Source organism: Amphiprion ocellaris, chromosome 14 (assembly GCF_022539595.1).
Source record: "Amphiprion ocellaris isolate individual 3 ecotype Okinawa chromosome 14, ASM2253959v1, whole genome shotgun sequence".
NCBI lineage: Eukaryota > Metazoa > Chordata > Actinopteri > Pomacentridae > Amphiprion > Amphiprion ocellaris.
The window spans coordinates 13,927,912-13,952,441 of record NC_072779.1 but is presented as its reverse complement, the minus strand read 5'-3'; the positions used below and the strand labels follow the sequence as shown (position 1 = coordinate 13,952,441).

Genomic DNA, 24,530 nt, shown 5'->3' with positions numbered 1-24,530 from the left:
ATGGTAGTTTATTTTTGGTGTAGCTGCTCGTAGAATTATAGTATAGTCTTTGTAACTGGTGCTGTAAGCGTGAATGCTGTGGACGTCCGCCTCCTGCCCACCAGTGACTTCAAAACAAACCTCTCAGTAATTCATATGCAGCCACACTGACAGCACATGGTGGCAATCTCCCAGCACACTCGCAGGATGATGAAGACGCAGTAACTTGGTAACAAGACAGTGACAGACAGCACAGTTAGCCCAATTACACTCCATGGGTATAACGTCAGCTCGTTTGACGGGTAGTTTTTCTGATTTTCTTCTTTTTTGTGTTTGTTTCAAAACCACAATGGACCCATTATGATTTGTGCAGCCAAACTGAATCTCAACATTTCAACCACTTATTCATCAGGAACAAAGTGACACAGAAAATAATAGAAAACACAGCGAGTAAATGAGATTTTTGGCATTCATTATGGTTCGGGTTTACCAGCCAAGACTTTTCTCTGTCAGCTCATTTGAAGTGTTACAGTTAACCCCCACTTACTATCCTTATTCATCCTCTTTTAATCCGCCTTTGTTACATATTCTCTTTCTTTCATGCTTCTCTCCAGGGTTTACTCTCATCATCAAGGTGTCTGACGTTGGAAGATGTAAATACGCTGTTATGTGCAGTATACTCTTTACAGGATGCAGTCGACTCCAAGTGTAAACTCCTGTATTTATTTCTGTTGCTGCTCCTTACCACGCTGATTAGCATGGGAGAGACACTGTGCATCTAAAGTGCTTACAGAACAGCAAACAGCAGCATAAAACCAGCCTGCTGACCTTCACAGACCTGACAGCTCCAACACACACAAACAACTCCACAAACCAAACCGAACACATTTTTCTCCGCTTTTAAGAAAAACTACTCCACATTCGTACCCTTTATGTGATGCAATGGTAAGTTGTTGTTTTTTTTCACTCAGTCTGTTATTCTCCCTACAATATTTGAACTGAAAGAACAAACAGTCACTGTTGTGCACTGATTTATATCGTCTTTGAAACTAACACAACTGCACTTGGTATACCGTATGCACATGTATAATACACTGCAGTGCTGCTTGAGCTTTTTCATATTGTCTTAAATACTGAAGTGCTAGTATTATCATTGTGGAGATCAGTTATTTTAAGTGGCTTATCAAGTAAAATGCAGAGCATCTGCAGATTACAGTTAGTCATATCCTAAAATCTGCTCCGTTTCTCTGTCTTATATCATGGTGAATTAAATATCCATATGTCCAAAACAAGGCACGGGAGGAATTCCTTGTCTTTGGTAAACAATTCACAATAACATTATCCTCTTTTTTTTATTCTCATACATGAATATTTAAAGATGTTACAGTATACCACATTAGTACAACTGCATCGCAAACATGTTCATGAATATCACTGGAGCTTTTTGCTGGGAGTTTCAAATAGGCCTTTTTCAGACTGCAGGCAACAGTGGCCCAAATCAGATCATCAGATCATCATTGGTTTTGCTCGCATGTGAATCAGATCTGCTTGAACAGTGTGAACTGCACAAATGACGTGAATTCTGATCTTTTCAATTCTAAAATTGGGCTAGTTTTGTATGTGTACAGTAGAGGGATCAGATACAGGGATGAATTTTTGCAACACAGCCTGGGTTTGAACAGACATCTGAATTTATGTGACTTTAATGTTCCTCTAGAGTAACATTTCTTTGCAGGTGGGAGAACCGAGAAACGAAGGACTCTGAAATGCCAAACAGTTGAGACAACATGCAGTAACCCTGCACTGTTGACTCCGAATACAACCCAACTCCTATATACTTTCTCAGGGGGGTGGGCTGCCTCAACCGAGAGTCTTGCCCCAGCAGTCTTGTGGAGAGGTGCTGACAGATGGAGTTAAACTTAACCTCTGACATTCTGAAATTTTGGATGAAATCTGTTTTAGTTAAGCAGTTCCCATCACTAACTTGGCATTCCTGGCTCCGACTCCACACCCACATACCTCCATATGGAAGTAGCAGCCACTGTTCCACAGGAAAATCTAATTTAAAATTTGACTGTCTTTCTCCTTGTCCTTGGTATCGTCTGCTCACAAATTCACAGCCGTCCACTGCACATCAACTCATAAATGAAGCCATAAACGCTGACTTCAGTGACCTCCATGTTTACTGGCGCATGGCAGCATTCTAGGTGTGATGTCTTTGTCATATTTATTTTGCACAAGCGGGTCAGTTCAGGACTGAGACCACTTCACGCTCGAATCTAAAACCGGCAGCAATTAAAAAAATAATATGAACAGTCAAATAAATCAATCAGATACGAGCAGAAAAGGTTTCGGTGTAAATGAAGCCTTGGATTGAGCTGGTTTCATTAAACTCAGCTCCTGTCACGACAGGAAAAGCGCAGGTAAATCTGGTGACATAAATGATGGTTTCGTTTCAGCGAGCTACAATACACAATAACAAAGAGTCAGCACCGCTACATGTTTTAGTTAAGATTATTAATTACATCCTTGATTCTCCTGCTTTAACATGCAAAAAAAAAGTGCTGTAAAAAGGCTGCTCCCTCCACAAGGCCACCATTTTGCGCTTCACGCCCCTTTTATCATTAGAAATCATCATCATCATCAGTATTGGAGGGTACTAATTACATCTGCCATCATTATGAGAAAACACTCATCCACGTAGGGTCAAGACATAAAACCCTCCACAAAATGCCAGAGTGCTTTAACTGCTCGCTGTTGGATTGTAACGGTGCCTGTGCAGAGCTCCGCCATGCAGCTGCGTCCGACGGGCGGTGCTGCTGAATGTTACGTCAAATTCATCCTTATCTAGAGAGAGAAATAATGAGTGTAGCCAGCAGAAATCTAAGCCCTGTGCAGGCAGTTTCCCTGCAGGGATTTTGACAGAGCCCTCTCTCTGGCTCTCTGCTCTGTCAAGTCTTTCAACATCAGGGCTGTTAGGATTTACAGTGTTTGGCTGCTCTTGCCCACCTATATTTTAGCACCACCTATTCAGCCAACCAGTTGTCTGCAGTGTCTGTACAGGCAGCACCACCATCCATCTACACACAGACCCTCTAATGAATTTATATGCCGCACGCTAACGCTCACAATGTGCACATTCATAAAAATGAAAGTGAAATGTTTAGATTTTCTTGGTTTAGAGTGACACTGTGACTAATCTCAGCGTTCTTTCATGCACTGTATTGAAGCAAGATGTTTGAATCAATGAATTTTCCTCATTAGGAACTGAATGAGTGAGTTATTGACAGATTAACACTTAAAAAAAACATAGACATGCTGTGTCCTCTCCTGAATATGTAAATCACATCATCTAATCAGTCTCTAGTGCACATGTACCTGCAAATATGCAAGTCCGTCTGCTCGTAAACCCATCAGCACACAATCACACCAGCAGCCTGACGGACGTTTTTAGTCGCAGAGGGTAAAATAACCCAAATAATAATGACAGTCATCTGTTTATTTAAGCCTATTTTTGCCTTTCCTGTTGAGATTAAGTGTGCCAATAATACTTAGGGGACGATGTCATGTGTCAGCCAGACCTGGATACAAACCAAAGGTTGCATTAGAGGCTTTAATGCTGCATGTCCTGCACACCTTGCAGCAGCTGGAGAGCCTTTAACATGTGAAAGCCATCTAGTCGATAAGCAAGATAACGACCTGTACTGGAATGTGCCAATGTCAAACCGTAATGAGGTAAAAGGGGGTTCTGACCGCAACAACTGAGCAGCTACGCATTAAGGCTATTGCACGGTTTTAGAATCTGAACCGCAGCTCTTCTGTTTACAGTAGAAGCAGATGCAAGACTCCAGACTGACCCTTACTTAAAGCTTTGCATGATTATTTAGGAAATGGAAATTTCAAATGAAAGAAGTGTTTTGAAACATGCAGCCGATGAATTAACCACAACTGAACTTGTGTGTGGGCGTCAGCGCAGGATGTGACAGAGGTTAATGTGGATGTTTCACTGCTCAGTCACTGATTCCTTATTAAATCTCATGTGTATGAATGGAGTATCATGGTTGTGTGGTGCCGCTGGAGGAGGCAGAGTTGGTGTTTCCTGTTTGTTTAAACATTAAATGAAAGATCAAAATGCCACCTTGACACAATTACAGCGAGGCTCAAACATCTATTACCGCACAGGCACGTCCTGAGCAGGATTTGATTAGTATTACCAGATCTGATTACTCAGGCTCACCATGATTAAAATGTCTATCATGGGCCTAATACCAGCCACAGCCTTGACCTGACTTGTGTATCTGTGCAGATGCTGCAAAACAAAGCCACAGTTCCACAACACAGCATAATCCAGTGTACTCCCCCGTGCCAATGGCATGCTAATAAAGATTTCTCCAAATATGCTGAGGTATTATCACAGTCAAACATGTAAAGTAAGCAAAGTAAACACGCTTAAAACATGCCTACCATCCTGTGATGTCGATGTTTCTTGGCTTTCCGTACATTGTTGAGGAAGCGGCAGCCCATCTTTTTGGCGTACCACACTGACATGAACATTGTGCCTCAGATCCAAAATTAAAATAGTTGATACTGGGAAGCAAACCCTTCAAAATCGACAAAATGACCACTGAGTGTGTGCTGGAAGAGTTGGAAGAGTACACTCTAGAAGCATCCGCTTTCCAAAGCAACACAAAGTACCACAAAAGTATTATTGCAAAGTGAGCCATTAGATCTAGGCCCATCCATGACAGTTGGTTTGAAACCACAGTGAGTCCAGACAGCAAAAATCTAGATTTTAACTTAATACATGCCCATTGAGCTTACAGCCAATCTAAATAAAACAAACTACCAAAGATCCCATGCTTTAGACCTGGCATGCACCTTTAAAAAAAAATTCAAATCCAAAATCACATGAAGAGCACAGCCCAATTAGCGCTTTCCTCTTGCTGAGTCGCTGCTCCAGACTTCATTTAAGGAAACCCAATTCCATCCAGCAAGGTTTGAGTTATAACAAAAAAAAAATTCGCTGCCGATAGGGCTCGTTGATTATCTGAGACCGGCTCGTCCTGTTCTCAGAAATCACCCATCCAGCATAAAAATGAGCGTTTACAAACGCCTCCCTCCATCCTCCGGTCTCTGTGGCAGTGGACTGCGATAGTGGTGCCTCCCTGCTACTGGTCTGTGCTCAGAGAGAACGCAGTTCATATTTTCTGCTGCTACTGTACTGTACCCCTCCCATCCCCGCTGCCGAGGGAAAGAGGAGCGAGCAGGAAAGTTTGATGGCAATTACTTAGCTGTCTCTCTGTATAATGTTGATGCTGGTGATGTGAGAAGGGGGAGGCATTATACTTTGACTGAACTGAGAAGGACAAGCAGCTCAAACTCGCCTGGCTCGTCCTAGGGAGCACTTGAAACCGAGAATACAGCCAGTCAGACGAGAGAAACCTCAACGCAGCGGTGACAGCAAGGGTGGGAAAATGTAGCTTGACATCTGATCATTTTAGTTTGTCACTGAAGTTTTCCTTGCTCTTTGATTTTATTTGTCCAAAGGTGTTGTTGATCATGCAAACAGCTTTCACAGTAATGCAAAGACTTGCAAATCTGCAGTTTTCATCATTTTCATCAGTTTTCAGTTATCAAAAATGTAGTTTCAATGTGCAAATTGAGATTTTCTTTCTTTATTAGTATGATTAATCTCTAAGAATATTAATAATAGACCTCCATGAGGACTGACATGTACTTCTCAAGCCTTTCTGCCATTCTGATGTGATTGAATTCAGCACCATTGATAGCAAAACCCTTCAAACACCTTCAAATGCATGTGAGGAAAAGGGTTTGAAAAGCCAACGTGGTTTGCCATTTATTTTCTTTACCTTGAATAAACTGTGGAGGATGTAGCCTACATGAACTCCCACAGCTGCTTACAGGTAAAAGCACAGAATTCACTTTCAAAATGAGCTTTTTTCACAGCACGCTCAGGCTCTCTATCTGAGATACAGATGGATGGACAGGCATGTAATATATATACGCACACACCGAACAGACTTATGTAAGGACATGTTGAAGGACAAGCTGACAGCTGACGTCCTCATTCTGTACAATAAAATCCCTCCATTTACCTATCTAATTTTCTCACCCTTCCAACCGCAAGGGCCTCTCTATCCTGCACTCTGCCATTCAGCATGAGCAGCTCTCTCCTCCTCTTTCTGCATGCATATTTTCTCTCTCTCCTCTCCTTCCCAAAGGACCTGAGCTGCGGCTGCACAGTAATTACACCGAAGCTGCAGGGACATATTTAAACATTTATTAAAGAAAAGTAAGGAGGACGGAGAAAATGAAGATAGAAACCAGATACCGACCAGACAGGAGTGCAGAACAGAGCAGGGGAGAGTATAATGGAGAGCTCTGGGGGAAACACTACAGACAACAGTAATTGAATCCTTACATTAAAAACAACTGTATTTTTGCAAATATATATATATATATGTATGGGAACAGTTGTGTGGTTTGAGAGGAGAGAAAGTGATATGCATCCTTTTTCATTTGAAGAGACAGCATAACAAACTAGTTGGTGGAAGTCTTCAGTAAGCGCTTCGTGTCTGCTGCTTCTCACTCTCGGCTTGTCAGGTGAAGGATAAATTGCAATGATAAATGCTGTGTAGTGTTTCCAACTCAAGAGGTCCAATCTGTCACTATAAATGTACCTTATACATTGTTAAAAAACTGTTTCCCTGAGAATGTTTTCAAGACAGCTCCCTGTCTGTGAATGAAGTCAAAGGGAGGACGTTATGAACGGCTTCAGCGCTGATTCCAGGGTAGTTAGCATGTGGTTTCAAAGACGTAGACTGGTTTTGGAGTAATTTTGGTGTCTACTTTTTTCAGATTCAAACACAATCAGGGAAGCCAAGCTTAGCTCAAAAACTAGATTCCCAGTGGATTCACTGCAAAGGTGGGGGAATACCCTCTCTGCAACACTGAAGGTTTAGGACTTCATGCTCATTAGTCCAGCTTTAGTTTTTGAAAAGTTCCTTTCTAATTATTTTAAGATAGAAAAGCAAATATTGAGGTTTGTGTCTTGGATGGAAAGCTCTTTATGTTATAAACTGCATACGGTGTGACATATAAAAGCCTTTATTTGGACCCTGTGTTAGCTCGTGAGCTTAAATCAGCAGTGAGAACAGCACCCTGCACATAATGTCACATCAACCCATGTATTTATGCAGACTTAAAGAGTCATATCGAGCAAGAGGCGGGAAGATTCATCAGTCTGAGCACAGATCAATATCAAAAGTTCTGTGCAGTGTGAAAAAAAAGATTTCTAATTACATTACACAATAAGTTTAAAAAGAATTGATGTCAGTTGAAGCTAAAGCACCTCTTTGCTAAATCATGTACATAACCCAAAGACCTGCTATTACTTGCCAAACCATTGCAGTGCTTCCAGAGACAATCCTACCCATAAATCAATGGGGCCTGGAGTGGTACTGGCAAACCCCACACCATTAAAGCAATAAAGAGACAGACTGACGACACCGCCTACACATCAATGACAACCACACGGGCACTACACTGGCTGCAAAGGCGTCCACACACAAAGGCATTGCTGCAACGCATCTCGAAGACAGTACACACTTTAACCAACCAGCGTGGAAAATTGAATGCATGCATCTGCAGAATGCACTGCTTCTGTATATGTATGAGGGGGATGTATGCATTTTTCTTACTGATGACTCTATGCTGAAGGGTGGCGAATGTTCCATATGTTAAACAGTTTAATTATAAGCATGCACTATTAAATGGGGTGTGTTCAAAGTCAAGGCAAGCACACAGAGACAAGAAATGATGTATAGTTAGAGTAAATACTTGTTCAACAGACATCGAGAGACTGAAAGCCAGATTCTACAGTCCGCTTATTTCCATCTAAGTAGCCTTTGTGTTCGGATATTCTGAATTTTTACATGTACATATATTTAAAAATGCTTTTATAAAGGTAAGAAGGAACATCTAATGCCACTTTATTCCTCTGCCATTCTATATTATATATGTTTTGCCCTGCAAGACAGACGAAACCATGTCAGCAGTTCATTGCACATGAGGCTAATGCAACCTGTCTTAATCATAAAAGTGTTCTATTGGGGAAGCAGCACAGCCATTTTTTCAAGGTTAAGAAAGTCACTCTGCACAGTCTAACACTGACACCTACAGGTTTCAGTCTGTCCTGCAAAAAGATTAAATCTATCTGTCTATCAAAGCCCAATGCCACATGACACCTTCAACACACCGCTGAAGGTTTAGCAGTGACACACATTAGGATTAGTTTCATCTTTTACTCACGTCTCATATTCATCGCAGATTTTCTACTAATTTACATATTTCAGGATAGGTTTTTGTGTGTGTGTGCAAAATCCAGCCTGAGATTCTTGAGAAATATGCACTTTTGCGTTTTTTATACTGAAACAGGATCCACAATGCCTATGTTTCCTCTACATTCACTGCATGGTAGCTCAGGTGCAGGATTGAAGTGTGTCTTAGGAAGAGGAACCTGAACATAACAAAGGATTTCAACATTATTGGAGTGCAACATTTAAAAAATTTCTCATTTGCAGTCATGTGATGTCAGGCCCCCAAAATAGCCGTTGAGTACAAACAGAACAAATCTGTTAGACAAAGGAGATTTGAATGACAATGAGTATGAATACACTGATATGATCAGAAAACAGATGACCTCATCCTCTGGCAGTACAGATAAAATGGTGATGAATGGGCAGCTGTCTCTCTGCAATGAGACAGCCAGCCTGTTGAGGGGACACCAAAATCCAGTAAAGACGGAGAACAAGGATTAAAAATCACACTGATGATGATGACTGATGATGATACTGGTAACTTTCGACGTTGACGGAGCGGCACGGATCACTGTGCTCTTACCAGTGTGGAAACAGCGGAGGTGTACATTGGAGTGTGTCCCGTAGACATCAACACAGGCTGCAAAACAACAGAAGGGAGAGGGTAATTGTGCAGGGCATGGTGGATGGACACAGGGGAGGAACAATGGGTACGGCTTTGTTCTTGTCCTTCCATTAGTTATCAGATATGACTATTGATACTGTTTTTATGAAGAAATCTACATAAAGTATGTGCCTTAAGTATGAAAGTTCAGTGACCCATATTGCAATTATGCCATAATGTTTAATGTATGATACACATCCACATAGAAAACCACTGGAAACTTGCAGCAGTGTACCATATAGAGCACATTTAGTGCAGTGTTGCATAAAATCGGTGTAAAAAGGGAGATGCAAAGAAAAATGCTAACACTGACTGTGAGGAAAGACATTTTTACACAAACACCTTCTACATTTTGCACATGGATTTAAAAATACTCTGTCTTTATCTATTAATTTTGATCCCATTATGCACTGACTCCTGCAAAGTACACAAAATTAAATCAGGGCCAATAACAGAACAGAAAAGACACAACATCACATGATTGATTAGAGCACATCTCTTGTTTGCCTACTAGTCATTGACAGCTTATAGATGGGGTAATGAAGAACAGATTCAGAAGCACATAATCAATAAAAAAAAACACAATGGGATTGTTAATGCCTGTTAAAACAGAATGGATTACTCTGCAAACCTGACGCTGCTGCACTAAACAGTATACCCTAAATTTTACAAATTGCAGCAGTGCAGCATTTTCACATGTCAGGAGACACTTTTGCTCCCATTGGAGAAGTTTTATAGTGCAACAAAGCACATCATTAAAGTATGAATGTTGAGGCAGCTGTATTTGCTGATCCAGTAGAGTACCTGGCAGGTGGATTCATGCTGATCCTGATATTTACAGACACTATCAGTGCACTTCTCTTTCCTAATATAGACGTGGCCCTCTGCTAGCGGCACCACTGGAAACATCCTGGACATGACTTTCTCAATGGCAAAACATAGAATGGGAGCCAACTAGGGCTTTGAAGCAGTGTCTGAACTGGGAACTCACTTTTTTTTTTTTTTTTTTTTTTTTTTTTATACTCAGAAACAATAGATTCAATATTTATGAAGCACTTGATTTTATTAATAATTATTCCTATTAATATGAATAATCAGAATAAGAAAACAGATGCTGCTTTCAAGATAGAAAGCTGTTTGTTCTGTTTTGTTTTATAGCAGTTGACATGAATTTTTTTTATTTTGAAGTGTTGAAGTGAATGTAGTGTATAATATTACACTTCAGTAGTGACGGCAAGACCAGCATGCATGTTGGTGTCGGTATCTTTATTAAAGTGAATCAGTGATGAATCTCCTTCATGCATGAATCATACATCAAAAATAACCTAATTTTACACATGTTCCATGTTGATGAGGACACAGAAAAATAGAAATGCACGGTAAAAATAGCATACTGTCTGTATTTTAGACTCCGGTCGAATTTCACAAATCACGTTTTCAAGGGAGTTCATGTCTTATTAAGAGGAGTCAAACTCCCCCTGGCTCCTCTGAAGTTCACACACTGCTTTTAAGTAGCACTAATTTATTTAATCATACTATCCCCACCAAGACTTTCCTTGGAGAGGAAGAGTTTGAAACTGGCAAGCTTGTGCTTACAAGTCAACTTCATTAACCTTTCTGCTGCTAGCACCCAGTCATGAGCAGTGAGGAGGGTGTGGAGTGTGAAAAGGGGAAGGAGAAGCATAAAACTTATCAGAGATGTGAAACTAAAACTTGGGAAATGGGATTGTCGAGGGCCGGGGTGTCCGCTGATGCACACACAGTAATGATCAGGGTCATAAAACCACAATGTCAAGACTGAGACACTATAAGGTCGTCATGACACTGTGTGAGGAAGCAGGACCAGTAGTGCAGGAAGTGACAAAGTGCATATAAACCAGGCATCATCGTGGTCATCATCATCATCATCATCCTCATTCTTCTGATCATCAAATTCATCATCATCACCCACTGTTTATTAAAATCAGCAACAAATAGAAGGGAAAAAAACACCTCACTACCGTTATAGTGCATCGCTTCTCTCTGAAGAGAAACACAAAACTTCATAAATAATAGCAGCATTCCAGAAATAGAAATAGGGCCAGTCCGGGTTCCCAAAACATTGTGAACAACATTAACATGCTCCCTTTCATGTGATAGAGAAAATATCCTCAAGACCAAATGTTGCTGCAGTGTAGGTGTCTTAATAACAGCTGTAATGCAAATACATCTTTCCCCACTACTTCACACTTCCACACCTCACTATTTCTGTTTAAAGACAGTTTTCTGTGCCACACATTCCAGAATTCCATTGGTGCAAATGAGGGGAAATCTCCACAGTATTTCTTAAGAGATTTTGGAGGAATGGATCGCTCTTTTCTGATAGAGCTTCACTTTAACAGTAAAAAAAAAACTGGTGATTTTTTACACAGTAGTGTATCTGGTTAAATGATGTGGAACCACAAACTTCTCAAGAAACAAGTGCTCTTATGTAATAAACACAGCAAGGTAGCAGGAACCAACCAAATTAGAAGTTTAAAGATCTTGTATAACTCCAATGTCAAAGATGTTAGAGCTTATTTTGCATTTGCTGTGTCAGAAGGAATCAATTTGTTAATGAAAGGTAGTGCTTCTGACTCCAGCACTTAGGCTAGTTACATAGTAGACTTGCCAAACATATAAAATAACATGAATGCAACAAAGCTCTCCAGCTGGAACTGAAGCGGGGACATTGTAAAGAGAAGACAAAATATAAATCGATATCTCAAACGTAGCTTCATTATGTAATTAGTTGCATGGCTTAATAAAAAAATAGAAAACTTCATGTATATGTGTATATATGATGCAATGAATTACTGATATGTGTAAAACAACTTCAAGAGCTGAGATCTGATATGAGAAAACCCCAAGGCCCAAGAGAAGCATCATGCAAGATAAACATATGAATAATATGGAGCTAATTAAAGGTAGAAAGTCATGTTATACAAACACCACTGACTGACTGATGAGCAAGTAACCAGCCAGAAAAATGCACTTTGTTCTCTGATTTATAAAATGCTTCAGGAATCAACATAATGTAGAATCTCAAGGACAACACAGATGTGCAGCGCAGTTAGTGGCTGTGCAAACACACACACACACACACACACACACACACACACACACACACACACACACTAACACTGTGGAGGGAAACTTGCATCATGTGTTTAAACGTACATTAATAAACCTTCTACTTTTGATGCCAAATGAAGGTTCTTGGCTGAAATCTTTGCCTCCTGCTCACATATTTTGATGCAGAAGTGCAAACTGCCCACACTTGCATTACCAACACTTCAAGTCAGTGTAAATGCCATGTTCTGTTTAAGTTAAACACCACTTTAGCTTGTTTTCCAAGCCAATAAAGCTGCAGTGGCCCTGAGAGCTCATGTAGTTTGAGAGAATGCATGCAAACCGAGAAAACACAAGCAAACTAAGAAAACCTCTAAAAGCAGAAACACAGTACAGACAATTCAAATACAGAAAATGCTGAAATTATTATAGGTACGAGTTTTAATTGTTCCCAGATGACACTAAAAAGTGATGAACCTGCCTAAACACGACTCTACGACCTTGAGAATACTAGAGAAATGAGCTAAAATAGAGGCTTTTGATTTGTCACCATATCAGATATCTGCAGTTATTCCTGCTGTATGAGTTTTATTTACTGTATTTTGTCTCATATTTGAATGTAGTTTCTGAATTCGCAGCATTTTTCCAAATTCTATGTCATTGAATTGGTGAGGATGTTTTCTTATTTGCAAAAAATCACACAGGAGTAAATAGTACATTTGTTGGGGACTTTTCAGTTGAGGATCGATAAACCAACCAACAATGGAAGACTGCGTTAAAATGCAATACCACTGAGGGATCCCATTCAGACAGCATTAGCTTGAATTACTAGGTCAATACATTTTTTTCTACAAGTCATTATGATGCCATTAGCTAAATTCACTCCTTCTAATCAGTGTGCTGGTGGTCATGTTGAAAAGAATTCTATACTGAAGTAGATAACATGGTTCAAAGAGAGATGTTAGTGGCTTGATTGAGGTGCCGGGTCTGGATTGACTGACAAGGCCCCAAATTCACCGGTCAACCAGAGAGACATTGTTTTGATCCACTTATTTTTTGTCATTTCTCGATGGAGTAAGCAATACACTCTGTATAGAAAGTTTTACTGTTCGTTAGCTTGTTTTAATCAGTTTTTCGTTCAGTATAATCATGGCTTGTTCCGCAGTTAATTGCATTAACAGACCCTCGGGAGATTCTGATATCCAGTTTGTTCAGTAAGTAAATATTTGTTTTTTTTCTTAATGGTTTCCACTTCTAATGCAATTTTTGCATTAATTAGAATGTGTACGGTGCATCGTGCCCGTTAGGTAACACGCAGATGATGCTGTATTGGATTAAATTTTCCAATCGGGTTTCAAGTGTCTCTTCCCTGATTTGGAAGGTCTTTGGAAAAGATGGCATCAACCACAAAGTCACTCCATACACAATATCACTCTGTGCTGTCAGACTTTAGGTAATACATTTATTGATTGTGGTGTTTGCATGAGATTTGTCAATATAAAAAAGATTGCCTGCCTCATCTTTTAATGGAACTTAGCCAAACCTAGAAACTTATTACACTTACTAAATTTGCACTTATGATGTAATTATAATTAGGCACAAGATGATATTTCCTTTATGTCATCTCACAGACATACTGGTACCTAATATGAGCTTCTGGAAACTGGCTGACTGACTGAGTCACGTAATGGATCTGAAACCCTGCAGGGCGCACATCACTTTTTACATTTTCTCTTAAACAGACTCAAATAACCTCATCATGGTGGATTTTACAGAAAGGAGTAAGTCTCCCGTCCCATCACTGTAATAAATGATGCACCCTTCAGCTGTGAATAATTACAGATCCCTTGGCATGTGCTGGATGACAAACTCCACTGAGATCAGAGGGATTAATCAAACCAACCAGAAAGGTCAGGAAAGGAGAGCATGTCCACCCTTTGCAAAAGTGCACAACTACAGGTTTTTACATATTAAAATCTGAGTGAGTGCTTGCATTAAAAAGCAGGTTGTGTTGGTTTTAATGCGCCTTTCTGACTGTTGTGGCGTGTTGTGATCACCCCTACAATACCTCCCAAAACTGGTTGAACAGTGACTGGCATGTGCCACCTTTCTGTTGTCAACCTCCACCAGCTTCAGCAGCTGCTAGATTCACACTTTGACTTGATGGAGCGTCTAAGAGTCGGAGACAAACAGAGACTGACAGACAAAACTGCTGCAACCAAATTATGGCCGGGGCTTCTTTTCTCTGTTCCGTGTCATTCAGTGGCTCTTTCTGTTCAAGTTGCTCTTTGTTTGGGACCTTTTTAGATGCTAATAACCTGAAAGCAGTAAATCAGATGTAATACACATGGCAAGTTTCCACTCATTTTCTGCGACACTCCTGCACTTCATTAGCCTGGGACTGATTTGATACTCATTTAAAATCTGTCTCTAGAGGAAGGTATGCGCACTTTGCCATATAATGACTTGTTTCTATTGTCTCATATGATGACTGGAACTGACTCTGCCATACCACTGCTCTGGTTTTTTATTTGACTGTGTCTCTAAACACACCCTCAAGGAGAAACCTCCATGGTCACCCCAGCTCATGCCAAGAAGGCAGCTTCATATTTTAAACAGTGGCGGTAAAGCACAATAACTCAGCCTCTCCTCTTTGCTCATTAAAAGACAGCGCTTTAATGGACATATCTGGGGACTTGAATGTAGTCCCATGTGGGAGACAGAGAGGCCTTCCCCCCTCAAAGCAAATAAATACAGAAACTCTTCAGCCTTAATAGCAGCTGTTAAAAAACGTGTGGGCGTATAAGACGGATCATTATTAAGTGGTCATTATAGCTTACACCTTTACATTTGTAGCTACAGTATGTGTTCGTTAATGCACTCCAGGCAAAGCGCTCATGTTCCTACTGATGCTGCATTTTTTCAGACTGTGTTGCTGGTAGCTCTCTGTGTCAATATCTTCTTCTTTATCATGGAGCTCTCGAAGATATTAGATGTTGTGTTTGGCGTTGTGTTTTAGATGAGGTAATTGGCGATAAGAAGCAGCTCAGTGTTTGCACTGAGAGCCGTTGTGATCGCATTAGCATCCACAAAGTTGTGTAATAGTCGTTTCACTTCAAAATCAAGCCTTTCCAGTGTCAAGGTTCTCTTTGAGGTTATAGTAAATGAGGCGTCTCGTTGAATTACAAAGAGAACCATAAGCATTGTTTCTTAACAAAGGCATGCTGCAGATCAGTCAGTACCTACTGAGTGCTGTAAGTGCAACTACACGTGCCAGTGAGGCGATTTGTTGTTATAATATTTCCTCTACTAAACTAATAATATGAGCTTTTATTTCAGTTTCTTAATCGGAAACTTTGACCACATCCTGATCAAGTGATCGGATTACGACTATAAATCCTGAATGCATCTTGTGTCCACTTGCACTTTGATTTTCATCCTGCTAGGCTCCAATATCATATTGGCCAACGTGCATGTTCTTAAAGGTGTAAAGTTATCTGACACTTAAACATGCCAGGGGGCATATTTATTCTTCGTAAATGTATTATGTTCCCATCACAGCACTTTTGCTGGGGGATTAGAATTTCAAAACAGACAACACATCATGTTAAGTGCAAAGTTGTTGTAGATTATGTGCGAGCCAAATGAAACCCTTAATATAAATTTAACAACTTTAGAGCACTTTATGTCTCCGAATGAAGGAAATTAGAAGGAAGCAAACCACATTATCATGATGACTATAAATCTGCCTGGTGATTCAACTTGAGAATTCAGATCTACAGTTTAAAATAAGAGCAAAGGAATCCGGGATATATCTTTATTTTTTGTGTTATAATGTTTTAATGGAAAACACCATCACCCTAACTAATACATCCCTTTATAAATATACCTTTAAACATCTATATTAGTAGTAAAAGGAGACAATCAGTTGTCAACTATTAAATTAACCACAAAATATTTCAATGATTAATTAAAACTTAACTATTTTCTCCTCTGTGACAGTAAACTGCATATCGTTGGGTTGAGAGCAAAACAGCATCAGGGGACGCCTCTTGGGCTCTAAGAGAAGCCTGATGGACATTGTTTTCACATTTTCTGACATTTTATAGATCCAGCAACTAATTGATTGAGAAAATAATCAACATTTTAATGGACAAATAATAAACAAGTGTTAGTTGCAGCCCAATTTCATCTGCATCCAAAATATCTCCTAGATCCAGACAACAAAATGACTCACATAGTGACACTTGGAGTGTCAGAGTCTATTTGAATATGGAGTCAGAATTACCTCACCGATGTCACATTGAATATTCAGCACTGCAGTAAAGCTCTAATTGTGATCTACTGGCTGTGTCGTGCTCTGCGACATGTTCCCAAGGAAGCGTGTGGTTGTTCTAGCGCGCTAACATTCTTGAGTGTTGACAGCTGAGTGCATTGTGCTGTAGTAATCGTGTTACGTATTGATCAACAATGCACATGAGCGGAGTGTGCGTCCTACCTTGACAGGAGAGATATGTGTATGTGGTGTGTAGCCGTGTATGGCCTCCATGGCAGCAAGGTTCTTGTCACTCATGTGAAGCATCTCTGCACTTTTCCCTGGAGCCAGATGTGCTGGACTGTGCTCCAAGGGGGGCGTCTCCTCATCCTGGTACCTGTACTTCTGTAGAAACACAAACAGAAATAGATGTTCACAGGTGTCATGTATAAGCAGGATTAAAGGTTGATAGTGCTTAAATAATAAACTGAATTCACTGTCAGCCTCTTTACTGTCACTTGTGTCTGATGTCCTTTAGAAACTGTGGTGTAAATGACACAGTCTCTTCATCAAGGGCACAGAGCAGCACTTCCATCAGAACAGGCATCTCTAGCCAAATGTGAGCACTCTATATGCAAATCTGGTATATCACATAACACGTGTGACGCCTACAAGCGCAAACTGATGATATAGAAAAATAGGCCTCAGAATGTTTCCATTGTGCGTTGAGCGAAGCCAACATCCTCCACCACCACATGGAGCAACCAGAGCCGTGACTCATAGAGGCTCCAAAGTAGCAGATCATGCAGCTTCTTCCTAGTAACCTCAGTCCCCTACCAATATCCCACACCTGGGCAGGCTGCCAGCAGCCCACTGTTTTAGCCACACATGGTAGGTTTCATTCTAGGCGCGATGACACAAAATCTGCACACAGCATTTTTCCATCACAAAACAACATGAGAAGGTGGGCAGCATCACAGTGGAGATCTGCCACACTGTCCTGTGGGCAAGAGCTTGTGTTTTCTACAAATCTGTACCCAACCGAAGCCCCTCAGCTCCACTAGGCTCACTACGATGTGGCACTGCAGATGTGAAGCTGCCTATTCTGAGAAACGCAGGAATCTGGATGGATCAACCGAATTTTGGCTGGTGACCTGTTGGCCAACCCTGCTACGCTCGCTTACATTTATTTATTTAATTTTTTTCCCCTTTTTTTTGAAGGCAGACGGCAGAGGGAGGTGCATCACTGAGTCCTGTCTCAGACAGGCTGCCTAGCAACCAGAGCAGAGCAGAGATTGCAGTGCCACAGTTGGGGCTGCCAGCATCGGTCCTGGATCACATTACACTGAGACAGCAAGAAAGAGAGGGAGTGAAATAGAGATGAAGATAGAGGAGAAAGTGAGGGGGATGGGTAAAATTGAAAAAAAAAAGTGAACCCATCAACATTAGGAAACAGAAAACAGTTGCACGGGTGCAGACGAGAGAGAAAATGAATGGGCATGGAAAGCACAGCTCCATAATTACAAGTTAATAAGAAGGAAACGATTGATTTTTTTCCCTATATTAAGTACTGCACACACTGGCATTGCTATATTAATGTAAACTTAGATTAAATATTATGTAACTCTACACCAAAAACTATTTGCAATACAGATTTAATTAAGTATTCTCAATCCTAATCCGCTATCAGTGGACGCTAGAAAAAAAAGATTTGTATTAGATAACAGAAAACATTAACTTAAAACCTGGAACGAATAGTAAATATCATGAATCACTGCTCAGAGTAGCCCTGAGCTCTTTGGTCTCCACTGCCTCCCCCTTTCCTGCATGACCAACATTCATGCTGCCATGTTTCCTTCTGTCCCACTGGTGGGGGATGGACATCCAATGATATGTCACAAAGCATCCTTCTGGAGATGGCTTTACGTGGATTTTCTTCTAACAAGTAAACTGTGGGATTATTGTCAATAGCAGAAACAGCATCATTTCAAATGTGAGGGGGCATTTTTTGCAACATTTATCCCAGTGCCAACATGACTAAGAGGCACATTTTGGTTCGTCAGTAAAAGGATCTTTTTCGCTCCTGAGTATCATCAAAGTTCATCTTTCATTTCGTTTCCCAGCTCCAAAATTGCTAATCACCGCTTTCACCTGGTGCTCCAGATATCAGCCCATGATGAGATGGTTAAAACGCAAACAGGCAGCGCTCTCTCCTGAGTACAAAGGAGCATGATGAGGACAATGAACCTCTGCTTGAGATGGCGTGCGGCAGCAGTTGTATTTTTCGAGTCCATGATTTTTTTATCCATGCCAGCAGCCTCTAACAGAAGCTTCACAGTTTCACACAAATTGACTCATCACTAAATGCTTTCTGATTGTTACAGCTAAATGCATTTGAAAGTGGAGCGTTTATTCAATTTGATGTATCTATGTTTCAATCTAGTGCACATGTTACTATCAGTACTAGTGTCCATTAAACAGAAGGAAAAGCTTTGTTAGCTGGTAGTGTTGTGCAATAAGTAAAAAGTGAACAACTTATATTGAAAACAGAATTTCAATTTGCATGGATCTTCCTGAACTATGGCATTTATACTGTATACATGATTGATACTGTTTGATTTTGTTCCGTTATTTAAACAACTGTGCCTCTGTGTCTGCAGTACAGTTTGTGTGGTTTTAGGTTGTACTAATGATATAGGATTGAAGTAATAGAAGTTGAATTAATACGCGAAACATAATACACTATTATCTGTTTTAATAAACATAATTGGACATCATGTCAGTTAAATTTGTTTTCCTGGGGTTCTTTTCTCACAAGCGGGGGGTTTATAAGAGCCAATATGTGCTTCTAACTGTACAATCAGCCCACAAAATTACCCCTGCAACAAAATTCCTCTGAGTTCCCCAGGTTTTATTGTATCAGTATATCATGATGCAAGGAATCCAATACATCTTGAAGGAATTACTCCTTTGTAAAGGTCATTATAAGGAGAGTTTCGTCAGTTTGCAGGAGCAGTTGCTGCCTGTCCTGTACTGTAATAAGAACTGCACACCGTGTGGCTGAATAAGCGGTTCCTTTAATGGTTAAATGAGTTAAGTTAATGTAGAGCCAAATGTCAAATGGTATCTACCATTATCTCAGTTTGTAATTCAAGGACCAAGCTCGAGCTTTTAAATTACTGTGCATTAGGTAATGGAATGAAAGCTAACCTCACCTCTCGGGCATATAATTTCCAAGAAACTCAGACTGCAAATGCATTGACATGTGAGGTGTAATCATGAGAAGCTCTTCAGGTGTAAATTAAAGGTGGTAAATCCACAGAATTCTGAGGTCTTAAGCTTTTGAATGTTCATCTATTTACATTTCTCCGTGATTATGATGAAGCCGTTTTTCTGTAATGCTGCGACGATGAACTCGGAGGGATTTTGCTTTTGCTGGGTGCTAAGTCCGTGCGATGCTTCACAGAGCTGTAAGAATGAACTACCTGCTGGAACCTGAAGAACAATACAGCTCAGTGAAACATATCTGGAGAGGTAAAGGTGCAAATTTATCACAGAACCAAAGACAAGTGACATTTCTCACAAACAAAGCGGCTCATTTCAATAATCATTTAGATCATACAAACAAGCAATTAAATGTCCAAAATATACACAATTGCTCCTTATTACAATGCCTCCTCTGTTAGACAATGCAGCCTATTTTTTCACCCTTTAACTGTACCTCATGCAGCTCCTTAATTTTAATGACATACTCAACAGTCATTACTACTCTGCCATCAGCTGACATCATCCCGGAGATTTATTAAGAAATATTTTTGATTTAAGAGATACTTCAAATGTACTATATGCCTCACCCAGTCTGTAGCTTTACTTCTTCCATCAGCAGTACGATCTCCCTACACATACAGTACTGTATGTAGGCCAGAACACCTGCTGTCAGTGAGCAAACCCTCACACCAGCCCACAAGAACCTATTATAAACCAGCTACGCTAAAGCTGAATGCTCTCACTGTCTTTAAAATCAGACTGACGACACACGAGAAAAATTACGCACTTGTTGTGGCGTAGCATCGTCACTCCTTGTCACCTCGACTGAGCACAGAAGGGAGGACGGTGTTCATCTGTGAAGGTCATCTGAACTTTTTCTTCTTCATCACAACCCATCAGAATACAGTCAATGTTGCCTTCGCAGTTGATTTTCACTCGCAAATGTGTTCGCGAGTGCCAAATCTAAAACACAGCTTTCATCTCATTTGCATTATCACAATCACTGTTGCCAGCCAACACCTACCAGTACAACTGTTTTTTTTTCATGTATATGTAAGCCTCAGAGGACAGGAAATTCACTCATCTCCTGCCAGTGATAACTTCAGACTAGTCTCCAAGGTGTTTCTGCACAACACTTTGACAAGTGTTAGTATCCTGTAGCTATGTGTGCTTCAACAATAACAACAGACTTTACATTTACCATGGGGCAGAATGCTTAAAGTTGCACCAGGCAGTTGGGATGTTAATGTAGGAATCCATCCAGCCTAAATCAAAAGTGGTGCTGCAACAAAGAAGAGCTTCTCATCCCCCCATGGAGAAGCTCTAGATCAGGGTCACCAACCTTTTTGAACCTGAGAGCAACTTCAAGGGTACTGAGTAGTACGAAGGGCACCTTGTTTCATACAAACTTCCTCAATAGCAAACTTGCGCTATCATCTTTAAACAATAATAATAATAATGAAAATAATATGTAAAAAGACTGTCTGATCACATTTATGTTAATTATTCCTTACAATAATTATTAACAACGATTTCCACAACCATGACGGTAGGAAACACACACGCACACAAACATGTATATGGAAATCTGTTCCAATATTTAAAAGTCAGAGGTATCCCATCTCTGAAACTTTTTTAAATATCTTTCTTGGCAGTTTTGTATGAATCAGTATATTTGCAGCATTTTGTTCAAAATCACACCAGTTACATTTCTGTGCAAATTGTCACTTCTAACATTTTTAGGAAATCATTAACTGTCATCACATCATGCTTCATTTGTGGAAACCACTACCTTTGTAACATTTTTGAACAATTCATGAACTCTGTCCCATGTTTGTACAAATTATCAGTTATGTAAGAAAAAAAATCAATTCTTTTACATTTTGAATTGAATCCTATCACATTAGTACTAATCACCAGCATTTTTCACCAGCATTGCAACATTTTTAACAGATAACAACAAATCATTACATGTTTTCAACAAATTATTTTTTTACATTTTTGTGTAATGGCACAGTGTTTTGAATGACAACATATGTTACCTCTTTCTTTGTCTGTAAATGTGTGTTAGTGGGAAGCCTGGCATTGCAGAGCTTATCATGTCTTACCTTTACCTTGCAGCTCACAGTTCAGATGGTTCAGTTTCCCAGTGATGTCCGTTAAAAATGCAAGGTCAAGAATTCACTCAGTGTCCTCAAGCAGCAAGGTGTCTTCCCCTTTGGACTGCATGAACTCTTTGATTTCTGCCAACAGTGACAAAAAACGCTGCAAAACTGTTCCCCTGCTGATCCATGGGGTTTCTGTGTGTAGTAACAGGTCACCATGTTCAGCTAACAGCTCCTCCAGCAGCACCTTCAATGTCCTGGTTGTTTGGCTTTGGAGCCATTTATGATCTTCACGACACGAGTCATCACATGATCAAATCCGGTCACTTTTGTACATACATATGTCCTGCTGGTGAATGATGCAGTGGTAATGTAGGAATGTTGGGAAGTCTGGATCACCTCTGCATCGTACAATGAAGCCTGCATGGCGACCCGTCATGGAGGAGCCCCGTCAGTCATCACTAAACAAGCTTTTCTTAATGGTACATTTTTCTCCACGAAGAAACTTTTCGTCGCGTAGCAGATGCCAAAGCTGCCTTTAAGTCCGGGGCTTTTCCTGTCCATAGTGCGCATACAGTCTATGTGCGCTAGCAGGTGGCTAGTTAGCATTGCTAGTTAGCATGGAAGCTTCGTAGCGGCTAAAGTAGAGTCTCTCCATATTGTGCCGCTTTGCCGACGCAATAGTCGCCCCGCAAATACATACATTTATCTTTCACTGTCGTGAAAAAGAACTCTTCCTCCCAATCATCGTAAAAATAGTGTTTTCTCTTTCGCTTTTCTGCCATGTTTTGGGGATAAAAACCACATCTAGCTTCCCGAAGTGTCTGCGCCCGGACGCTTCAGCAGTGACGTCGGGGTTTGACATGCGCAGTGAACTCTTGACTCGGACAAGATCAAAGTTCATTTACACCGAAGACATTTTTGTTTTTTAAAAATTATAATAAATATTGTAATTTAAAATCTGCATTAATGTAAGTATTTTTTTTTTTTATATAAAAAGAACAGCAACTAAATTTTTTATAAGGAATTTCATGGTGCCTAGTGTTATTTTTAGAACATGTGTTGGGGGCAACTCACATGGTCTCTGCGGGCAACCAGGCGCCCGCGGGCACAGCGTTGGCTACCCCTGCTCTAGATTCACCCTCTTCGCCAAAATCTAACTCTGTTGTTGGGTGTAGTCGCTTTAATCTCTTTGTAATGCTGGAAATTAACAGCAAATACAAAGCTTCCACCTGAGCAACACTTCAGCCACAAAGAAAGACAGCTTTCTAAGAGTGTGATTGCAAAGTGCATGCCTAATAACACAAAAACAAAATAGAAAGAAGGGAACTGTATTTATTAATCTATTATTTACAATGCATTAATGAATTTATTATTCTAAAACGAGCTCCAAAAGCAGCAGCACAAGACTAGCATCATGTGTGTTAAGAAGAGGAATACAATAGCTTTGTGTGAGCGGCTTTTGAATGCAAAAGAGTCTCCTAGGCAGCAGAATGAAGGTGTTTCATATCGAACAGCACCTCGACGGCATCTCTGCATTGTCCCAAAGGGAGATGACTTCGGCGCCCATTCTGCCCAGCGGAACTGTTCAGAATACCTGACGAAAACTTTGATCAAACATGTAAAAATACTTTTAGCAGTGCATGTTTTAAAGCTCATTACTGTCCCAACCAACCAAAGACGTCCTCCAAAAATAAAAATGAATCCCCAAAGTGCCATTGGACTTTCTTCACCTCCAGAAGGCTTGTTATGCTACAGTGAAACATAAAAAAGTCATAAAAAATAAATAAAGAAACCTATTTTCTTTTACTCCATGGATACACACTCAGCACTGTTTTATACCTCCTCACATATCAGTCTAAAATATTCACTTGTTAATTTATGTTCATCTAATCTTAATGAGATTCTGAATCTCCTTTCTGTGGGATGATTCATCATTGATAGGACCCACACAGATGCATCATCGTCACATTTAATAATCAGATCAGAGTCGTAGATACAGTGGATGGTGCCACAGTGGCTGCTTGGCCATGGCTCTTCTGCTGAGGGTTGTGCAGAGAGGGGGAGGTTTCCATCTTGTCTTGTCAGTCTGGAGCCTGTTTTCACAGGAACTTCACGCTTAATTGTGAGACAAGAAACAATTTCATGAGTTGGCAACAGTCAGCCAACTCATGTGAAACAGATCATTATGTAAATGTCGAATATGTACAGAATTAATGCCTGGCGTTTAGGCTCTGAGCTTGTTGCTCCACACGCAAAAAAAAAACAAAACGCTGAGCTGAATTTAGAAGGAAGTGACGATAGTTACTTCCCCCGTTGTGTGGATTCGTAATATGCGAGGAGGCTAGACTCAGAACCGACAGATGACTAGCTTTCAGGTGAAAACATTCAGCAAAGGAATGAGAAGGATTGATGACATTTAGTTAGTATATTACAGATCCCTCTTGTTCTCCCTGCACTCATTTGCTCCATCTTCCTTTCCACTCCCTTTCCCTCTGTCCTGTGCATTAGCACAGAGCATAGAATAGTGTTGTGTGAATTAGTTTCAAGCCACTATGTTTGTTCCCCACTTAAATAGCCAGGGATGTGTATGCACAACAGATTTTGGTTTTTAGCAAAGACACAAAACAGACGGCTAATGAATCATGAGGAGATACTAGCTAAATATGACAAAAAGGGTATTGCATAGTCCACATTTAAGTGCATTACCAAGTAGGGCTGCACACTATATTGAAATTGTGACATGTGCATGGGCAATAATCACATCGCAGAAAGTGCAATGTGAACTAAGGAAAATGAACTCAAACACGTCATGTGACAACTTCTACTGC

General features: G+C 40.3%; 1 protein-coding gene across 5 annotated transcripts in view; it reads right to left on the bottom strand.

Moving 5' to 3' along the window:
- The window catches only part of LOC111587179 (disks large homolog 4), a 71,252-nt gene that overhangs the window by 19,658 nt on the left and 27,064 nt on the right, over positions 1-24,530 (bottom strand). For 3 of the 5 annotated variants that reach the window (XM_023297031.3, XM_023297030.3, XM_023297028.3), the window contains exons 2-3: positions 16,571-16,732; positions 8,902-8,958 (exon numbers count right to left, since the gene is read on the bottom strand). In XM_023297031.3, coding sequence (XP_023152799.1) covers positions 8,902-8,958; positions 16,571-16,732 — 219 coding nt within the window. Of the gene's footprint in view, positions 1-4,443; positions 5,141-8,901; positions 8,959-16,570; positions 16,733-24,530 lie in introns of those variants that run through there. The other 2 variants (XM_035942347.2, XM_035942348.2) reach the window with 2 other exon arrangements.